This window comes from Phoxinus phoxinus (assembly GCF_949152265.1).
Source record: "Phoxinus phoxinus genome assembly, chromosome: 18".
NCBI lineage: Eukaryota > Metazoa > Chordata > Actinopteri > Cypriniformes > Leuciscidae > Phoxinus > Phoxinus phoxinus.
This window is the reverse complement of record NC_136893.1, coordinates 6,863,348-6,873,011: the sequence shown is the minus strand read 5'-3', so window position 1 is coordinate 6,873,011 and position 9,664 is coordinate 6,863,348. Positions and strand designations below refer to the sequence as shown.

The following is a 9,664-nucleotide window of genomic DNA, read 5'->3' as shown; positions in this document are numbered from 1 at the left end:
CAATTACACGTTAGACACTTCCTTAATTTAAAACGATTAGAAAGGGAAGAAAGATTTTGAGGTTCTTTTACACTCTGGCTGTTATTTGTAAAAATCTTAATATAGCAGGTTTTATTTCAAAAAAAATTATGTTTAAATTGTATGCTTAGGAAATTCCTACAAACAAAGCACATGAGTGAAAGTTCTGCCGCTAGAGGGTCTGCGGCTCCGGTTGACGTCACCGGCTAGCTCAGCCCAGGTGATGGGAACCGATTCCGCGAATCAGTTCTTTTGAAAAGTCATTTCAAAGAATCGATTAAAAACGATTCAGTGATTCATTTATGTCATTATCCAAAATCGTTTATGTTTTTTGTTTTTTTACGATTTACTTGAGGTTCATTAACAAGGCTGGCTATCTATTGTGAATTCATGTGTCTTAGTTCAGTTTGTTGCAGCCGTGATTCATCTCATGAAACATAGTTATTTATTATTATAACCAAAAAATAATTTGCATTAGCATTAAACAAGATTCATTCAGTCGCTGATTCGCGTTTGGTACCGCGAATGATTCAGTTCAGTCGGTTTTTGTGAACTGGTTTAATTGATTCATCAAGAACATTCGGCTGAAGTGAACGATTCGTTCACGATCGCTACTGCTCACCACCACCACAAGAGAAGAAGAGCAGTTTATAGCATACTCACATCAGCGAAATCAACATCAGCAGCAAATCATTTCATCTCACCGGTAAATGCCTGAAGATTCAACATGGTTTGCGGAGGATTTACGTGCTCGAAAAACGCCCTGTGTTCGCTAAATGTAGTTTATATGGTGAGTCGCACGCACATGAATATATATAGCTCAGCTAGCCTGTTAGCAACGGCTAATCCTGCACAAAATCTTAACATTTAGTTCTACATTTATACTGGATATAAGGCGTGTTATGGGCTTTTTTTCCTTAATTTTTACTCTCTTGGTCTCTATTATTGCTTGGTCGTTGGTGAGGTCTTTTATTTATTGCTAACAGTAACGTTAGATGAATCAGCTAGCTAACGTTGCTTATCGTCATAGGCTTTACTAGTGGAATAAAATATTCTTGTTTTGCTGTTATATTAGTGAAAGTAAACATCGTTCTGATGTGTTAATATTAAGATTTTTTTGTAGTTTGTTATTTGTAGAATCTCATTATGATGTTTCGCCATCCATTCAGTGTTGCATAATCGTCCCCATGTTTGTTTGTGTAATGTTTTTCATTAACTCGTTTTGTTTACTTTTGTATTTTTAAGTTACGTTATATACATATTTGTGTAATTATGTCTATTTCACGACTGATTATTAGCCTGATTGCTCTGAAAGACTTTGGTCTGACAGCTTCATGCATGTATATGTCAAAACTCAAATGTCATTTCAGATTTTGTTGAGTTAATATTCATTGCTTAATATGATACACACAGTACTGAGTCACCGATCACGAATCTATAATGCCTCTGACTCACATGTGATGACAATACTGGGTTAAGATCACAGTGGCACAGTCACACTCACACTCAGCCAAAAATAAAGGACTTTGCATTCAGCCAGAGCTGTAAATGAGAAGTGCTAATGACTTTGGATGGTGTAGTGGTTCAAGATCTGTGCTAGTAACCCAAAGGTTAAAACCCTTTAAGGTAAAGACACTTAACCCTGGGTTACTCCACAGGGGCTGCGTTTGGTACAAGTTACTGTACGTCAAGGGTTTTTAGTCTTTTAGATGTCAAAAAGCCCCAAATATGATCATCCTTGTGCTAGGGACCCCCCATCCTAATTTTAAAAGACAGCTATATATTTTCATGAATAAAGAACCAATTTATACTGGGAAAAAAATGATGTGATTGTATTGTAAAAATATGTGTAAGATATTATTTATAACTAGATAAAAAAGTTAGTTGAGACAAACCTTAAGTTGGCTTGTGAAAGTTTGGACTAGATAGTTAGATAATTTGTTTGTTTCACTATTTATTTTATAATTTATTCATTAATTTGTTTTACATTTTATCTCTTTTTTTCCTAGCAGACCCAATTTATACTAGGAAAAATGAATTATAAACATGCAAAATATTATTTAGATTTACCTTTATTTCTACTCACTATAAATGATTCACATTTCGTTCTTTCTTTTGTTCTTATTTCTTTCTTTTCTTTAAATGTATTTATTAATTTAGTTTGTTTTACTAATTTATTTTGTTTAATCTTTTATATTTATTAATTTGTTTTGTTACATTATATGATCTCTATTTTTTTCTACAGACCCCTAGTATTCCCTAGCAGATCCAATTTATACTGTGAAAATTAATATTATAAACATGTAAAATATTATTTTGACTATTTCATTTCTATTATGTTACATTATTTAAAAAAAAATATACATATACTGTGCTGTTAGATCATTTAGATTTCCGTTCTTTCTCATTTCTTTTGTTCTTACTTTCGTTTTTACTAATTACTTATTTTTATTTATTTGTTTACATTTGATCTCAAAGTTTTTCCCATGGACCCCGTAGTATTCCCTAGCAGACCCAATTTATACTGTTAAAAATGTAGGCTATATTATGCATGTCTATTGTGTATTATTATTTGGAAAATATTTAGAATATAATTTCCATTGTTACATTTACATTTTTCTCTAATCATAGTACTGTACTGTTAGATTTTACTTAATATATTTATTAATATTAACGTATTTAAATTAATAATTTATTTAATCTTATGTTCATTTATTTTTTACAGTTTTACTCTTAAGTTTTCCACGGGCTCCCTTACAATACCATTGTGGACCCTGGTTTGAAAATCCTTCTGTAAATCACTTTATTAATTAAATTTGCTGTTTGCCCAGAAGCCATCACTCAGACCATTTTATGGTGTATTTGGCTTGGTTTTGGTTCACAATGTTCTCCATAATGTCATAATCGTACCCTCATGCTGGCATTTAAGGAGGGACTGTGTGTGTGTACACTGTGTACATTGTTCGGCTTTGGGTTTGGCCCGTGATATGCTGCACATGTGCTGCTGTTTGGTAAATATGTTGCTCTCTGGACCTGCAATCTTTATCCTGCTGCCCTTTGCTTTGGGTTATATAGATTCCAGTCAAACCCTTGAACTGCAGATTGACACTAGTCACAGTTTAGCTTATAGAAATGAAGTGAAGTAGACTTGACTTGTTTCATGTTGCTGTCGCAGTAGTTTTCATGAATTGAAACGCAATATAAAGATGTCATCTTGATAGTTTTAACAGCTGTAGACGTCACTTAAAGTCAACATGAAATCAACTTTGACCTTTGTTACTGGTCTGATTGTGAATGCATTATCGGAGCATTACAGAGTAAAACGTTTGTCGTCTTATTTTTTTAAATCCTCCTCTCCAGCGATCTGTCATATGGAGAATACGCCCAGCTAGCATTTGGTTAACATGATGATAATGGTTAGTCGCTACTGGTAGTCATAACTACTCTATCTGTGGACAAAAAGCATATTTTTCCATTGGTGTAGATTGATGATAAGTTGCCATCATTTCTGGCAAATTAATTTTTTGCAAGCAACAAATGAATTTAGGACCTATTTTATTTTAGATGTCTTGCCAGTGTACTTTTTTAATTTGGTTGTACTATTTGTTTGGTCTGGTTTTATTTTATTTTATTAATCAATTGTAAGTTAACCTTTTAAATTAACTTAACATTTTACATTTAAATAAAAAAATTAATAAATTAACTCAAGTTAATTGTAACACACTTACTATTTTTATTGTATTGTATTTTTTATTTATAAAAAAAAAAAAAATCAACTCTATGGATAAAATCAAGTCCCTTTTTTTCCTCTCGTTAATTATTCTGTTCAACTATAATAAGTGATAATATGTCACATTATGGAAGTAAAATGTGTTGTGACTGCCATTTCATGTTGATAGCGTTATTTCCGCCATATAATGGTTTGTACAGTTGTGACATGTTTCTGATGGTCTCTTGTTTCATCCTCAGCTGGTGGGTCTTCTGTTGATAGTAGTGGCAGCATGGGGGAAAGGCTTTGGCATCGTCTCCAGCATCCACATCATTGGCGGCGTGATTGCCGTGGGCTTCTTTCTGCTACTGATCTCCATTGTGGGGCTCATTGGAGCCGTCCACCATCACCAAGTCATGCTTTTCTTTGTATCCTTTAGTAACCTTGTACTGCGTGCTTTTTGTAGTTCTATGCCCATAAAAATGGTGTTATAATTGTTATATTTTAATAGTTCTCCCATCCGAATGTTGTTAAGTCCTTGACCACAAATGCTTCTTTTACAGTACATGGTCATTCTCTTCATTGTCTTCCTCTTCCAGTTTGGAGTTTCCTGTTCTTGCCTGGCCATGAACCAGGGTCAGCAGGTGGGCCTCGTTCATTTTAAAGCACACTCGTTGTTGTTGCGCAATTGTTTGTTGAGAAACTGAGCGTGATTTCTGGTTTTTGTCATGTCCCATTACCAAAACAGGAGAAGCTGCTGCACTCGTCCTGGCGAATAATGAGTAACGATACAAGAATAAGTCTTGAGAAAAAACTGGACTGCTGTGGCCTGTTCAACAACACTCAACTCCAGACAGACTTTTTGTCTGACTTAAGCCTCTGTGGAGCTGTAAGAATACCTTCTTTGTCTTCTCCTTTTTTCTTTCTACCACCTTATTGGATAGATAAAGTTGATTTTGAGAAAGGGAGATACGATGAGCATGAGTCACACAAAAAATGTCATCTGATCTTATGGTGCGTTCAAGTCATGATTGTATCTACGAGTTGAATGCACCACAATGTCGTTAATATACGAGTGGGAAGCTCATAATTTTCTTTAATCACCGATGTTTACGAGTTGGGTGCGAGTCAGTGAGAAACATGGCGGAATACCACAATACTTAAAGAGAGAGTTCACCCAAAAATGCGCTCATCCGTGGTTGAGTAAACTGTGGACACGACCGTGCGCAAGACAGAGCAGCAGTGTTGGGGAAGTTACTTTTAAAAAATAGTGTTTGCTTGTTACTCGTTACTTCTTAAAAAAGTAATCCGTTACTTTACTTAGTTACCCCCTATGGAAAGTAACTTTTTACATTACGTGTTACTTTTATGTTGCATATCTGTTCCTAAATGTGCGACACTGGTGCGAATCACGTCTTGATAGCCTAGGACAAAATGATATAGAAGACATAAGCTTAGTTTTCAGACACACGACTCACTCTATCAAGGGAGGCATTTATCAAAAAATTAAATATTTATGAAGATAGGCATATGCCTAGCAGTGTTAATTTCGTATTTTCACAGACGATAACTAAATAAAAACCGGTTTTGAATGACAAAAACTATCACGAAAATCTATTGACATTTTAGTTAGTGACGATATGGGAAGAGATCCAGTCAGAACTGATGTCCGGCTGCGTTCGTGGAAGACTCGCACATTTGAGTCGTAACGTGCTGCTCTACCCGGCGTGACTAGAGTTAGCATGTGCTTGATGCATGTCTCATAAAACTGTATGATAAACTATCAAAAATGTAAACGTCTGGAAGAAAGAGAAGAGCAGACATATGGATAGATCTGAAAAAGAGTGACGACGCGGTAGTACGGTTTTCTGTGCGCGCACACCCGAAGCGCGCACCCGTATACATAGACAGCTATACAGCGCGCGAGTACTGAACTGAGCTCTTTTTCGCATCTGAATGGTAGTGGGAATACCTCCATCCCTCAAAAGTTAGCGCTGGATGCTTCTCGCTTGCCGTGATTGCGCAGGTGCGCAGCTGAGGAGGCAGTGTCGCTGTCAAATCTGTCCCTGGGAAAAGTAACGTTGCGCCAAATTGAAAAAGGAACTACGTTTCGTTACCAAATTTTCAGTAGTAGCGCGTTACACTACTTTTTACAGTAGTTACGTTACTGTAACGCGTTACACACAACACTGCAGAGCAGAATGCGGTAAATGAAGTGAACCCGGGCCTTTAGACAGGAAGAATGATCTGACCCAACAGGTAAAGGGTCCAACTACTGTTTATTTTGTTCTAAGATGAACGGTTTATATCTGATGATGACCTTGGATGATGGATGTTGAGTTAACCAAATGTGAAAAATGAGAGAATAACACACTGCTTTTCTTTCCCGCAGCCATGTGTAGGGAAGAAATCCTGCCTCACCTGCGGGGAAAAGATGCTCCAACATTCATCAGAAGCTCTGAAGATTCTGGGAGGAGTCGGCCTCTTTTTCAGCTTCACAGAGGTTAGTTCAGATCACATGCTGTGTGGGCCGCATGTGAATGCCACAAAAAGAGTTGGAAACTGGAGATCTGGACTTCTTTTGTGTCCCGTCTTTCCGAGGTCTGGGCATGTTAGTTAGAGAATAAAGCTTGAAATAAATTGTTATTGATCATAAATAAGTAAGGCTTCATACAAAAAATAAATGTACTAGCTACATCTTCATTAGAAGGGTAAAATACATAAAATGTATCAATTACACATTTTATTGTACATGTCATTTAATTGTATCTCAACTTTAAGTTGCCAAGGTTTCGTCTATTTATCTAATATTTGTTTTGTTTTATTTCAGCTTTATTTTGACTAAAATATTATTAAACATTTTTATCTTTATATTTATTTTTATAACAAACAATTAACAAAATTGTTTCTTTATTTTTAATAATTAATTTTTTAATAGTTTTAGTTAACAATACTAACACAAACTTACACATGTTACTGAATGTATGTGTGTGTGTATACTGTGTGTATATATATATATATATATATATATATATATATATATATATATATTCTGTATATACTATATGTATATACACACATTCTGTATATACACACATTTAAATAATGTTAGAATATATATATTCTGTATATACACACATTCTGTATATACACACATTTAAATAATGTTAGAATATATATATATTACTGAATATACATTGAACATTAAACACTGATCTCTTTTATAATATATCTGATCTATAAATAAGTCACTTCCAGTCATGCATTAGTCAAAATCATTTTATCACATTGACTTTTTCTCACTATAGCTATATATTATTCTACAGTACTGTATTCATAATATTTTTCCCCCTTTTGTCCTCAGATCTTAGGAGTTTGGCTGGCCATGCGCTACAGGAACCAAAAGGACCCGAGAGCGAACCCCAGTGCTTTCTTATAGTCTCTCAGACCGTCTGTCCTAAACTGCGTTTAGTGTAGTCCAGCTATTCCAGTTCCCCTTTGCACAGGTAGAGTGGAGCGCACCAAGAGACATTTCAAGCATTAAACCCAGAACACAACCGCAGATCCCCCGACACCCCGTTCAGAACACATGAGCCAACGCACCACACTCCACATACAAACACATCCATTTTGATGATAGATCTGACCCATTTTCCACACGAGGTCTGCAGAGGGCTAATTTAAACCAGCAGGAGGAGGGATCATGTATGATAGGATGCTCGTTCTGGCACTCCCCCCCCCATCCTTGATGTGAGGAGCTCTTCCTGTCCTGTGTATGCAAACCGAAAATCTGCAGTGTAAAAGCCATCGATGTCTGCATGTTCATAGCCTCAGAATAGTTTCCTGTGACATGGTCAGCTCACGTATGGACACATAACCAGGTATGTAGTGCTGAAATAGTATCAGAAAGTTATCCCACATAAACTATATTAATGTCTAGTATCAGTTAGGGTGAAATTCTGTCGCGTATCTCCCAGGAAAACAGCATCCAGGGCTGCTTGAATGAGTGCAGACCTGATAAACACCGGTGTTTTGTGCAATGCTTTATGGAATCCGTCTCAATGAGGTGACCTGTCCAGCCTATGGGGTGTTAGTTTAGGAATTAGACGTAGAACGTGAATATTTAAAAAGTGAGAAAACTTGTGTAACTGAGCCATGCGAATAGGAGGATCTACCCTGCCGACGGACTGCAGCCCTCCTGTTGTACATAGTCTTTACAGTGACGGTCGTCGTTCACCACTTCTTTTCCATCCTTATTTAAAACACGGAGACCCCACCGCCTCAGCCGGGGTCTCGCTATTCTCACTGGACTTTTTAAGTTCTCCATTTCCTTTTGAAGCTTAGTATTACTCAAGGACATAATGTTTTAAAATCGTGTGCATTGTTTCGTGGATGTTTGTGTTGAAATAATCTCGGCGTGCCATTTATTTGCAATCATATATCGCTTCTTTTCAGCTATAAAAAAAAAAAAAAGTACTAACAGCACTAGGTCCATAATTTTAGAACTGAATAATGTGCCATTTCAATTCAAATCCTTCCTATTTTGTGTTTTGCCAAATCTCTCTCTCGTTTTTTGTTGCGTTTAAAAAAAAATTCTGGTTTTGTGCTAAGTGTTAAGTTGTGCGTTTGTTTTGCAATGTTGAACATTGTTATTGTAATAGATAGATCATTTGTAATAGACTTATGCGCACGTGCATATGTTGATTCCATATGTCCAATATGTTCTTGTGTTAATTTGCTTACTCATATTAATAGAGGAACATATTGGCTAATACTCAGTCTTAACCACTATGGTTTCCACCCCGCATGATCGAGAAAACGGGAACACTGAACCATCACTCAGCACAGCTCAAATGTGTTCTGCTTCACTTGGTCATGGTATTATGAGAGTTTCACTGATGGATTTTGAAGAGGTGAAATCAATGTCTGTGCTATAATAGTTATTTATTGCCATTGTGAGAAGGCCACAGTACCCGACTCAGTGAGCTGTAAGCACCCTTTCCCCTGGATTTGCCTTGTATTTTTGAAACTGACTTTTCCAATTAAATATTCTAAGATCAATACCTGTGCAATTCTTCATGCATTCATCATGAGTTGTTTCTCAACTGGTTTTGCTTCCAAAATCGAGATTTTACATTGCATACGACCCAACATAATACCAAACCTGTATTTCATTTAAGGCCCTTTAAACGTCTTAAATTCAGTTGGATCAAATTTAAATGGCCTATATATAATACTTTTCATGTATTAATCACTTCTTTGTCGCCGATGCGTGAACTGCTTGTAACAAAACAAGACCTAGCAGATTTTTATGTGAAGAAAACCCAAAGGACGTGAAGTTTACGCTCCCGAGAGATTCTAAAAAAAGCCCCTTTTAAAGTCTGAAATATCTTAAGTGGTATAAGAAATGTCTTAATTATGAATTCAAGAGATCTTAAATTTAGAGACAGAATCGTAATATGGCTTAATGTGATTATTAAACTACAAAAGGCGATTTAATGGTCAGCACTGCATGTTTCAAAGTAAAATCCAGCGCTGTTGTGCACTCTACAAACTTAGTTTCAGAGCAATGAATAAGCGAATTCTTATGATCTTCTGTTGATGAATTATGACTATATTTATCTTATAGTGTTTATATTATACTTTCAAAGTCGCATTTCTAAAAAGCGAAGCTGCATTATTGCTTTGACTTATCGATTTTCTTTAATACTGGTTTAAAGGCTGAAATGTAAGTTAAGTTAAGTTTGATTGGACACAGCCTTTGATGTCAACAGCAAAAAATATGGGAAGTGTTTCTTCTCCATTTTAAAAGTTGATATGCTGGTTTTATTTTGCATTTATTTAAATTGTACAAGATTAATGTGCATTGTGACATTTTATTATTTGTATTTGGCTTTGACCCCCCCCCAGCTGGAAATCACACAAAAACAGCAGGTG

At 35.9% G+C, this 9,664-nt stretch overlaps 1 protein-coding gene across 1 annotated transcript; it reads left to right on the top strand.

The window, feature by feature from the left end:
- The first annotated feature begins 301 nt into the window (after positions 1-301).
- Positions 302-8,788, top strand: tspan31 (tetraspanin 31). Its single transcript, XM_079588265.1, has 6 exons — positions 302-808; positions 3,988-4,155; positions 4,291-4,371; positions 4,476-4,616; positions 6,120-6,230; positions 7,092-8,788. The coding sequence occupies exons 1-6, from the start codon at positions 746-748 to the stop codon at positions 7,164-7,166; spliced, it is 639 nt and encodes a 212-aa protein (XP_079444391.1). The 5' UTR covers positions 302-745; the 3' UTR covers positions 7,167-8,788.
- Positions 8,789-9,664: the final 876 nt, after the last annotated feature.

What these genes read in the sequence shown, in the direction of transcription:
- tspan31 (XM_079588265.1), top strand. Translation starts at nt 746, where the DNA reads ATGGTTTGCGGAGGATTTACGTGCTCGAAAAACGCCCTGTGTTCGCTA. An exon ending in CGCTAAATGTAGTTTATATG is followed by an intron (nt 809 to 3,987) that starts GTGAGTCGCACG and finishes TTTCATCCTCAG; the next exon opens with CTGGTGGGTCTTCTGTTGAT. An exon ending in CCATGAACCAGGGTCAGCAG is followed by an intron (nt 4,372 to 4,475) that starts GTGGGCCTCGTT and finishes TTACCAAAACAG; the next exon opens with GAGAAGCTGCTGCACTCGTC.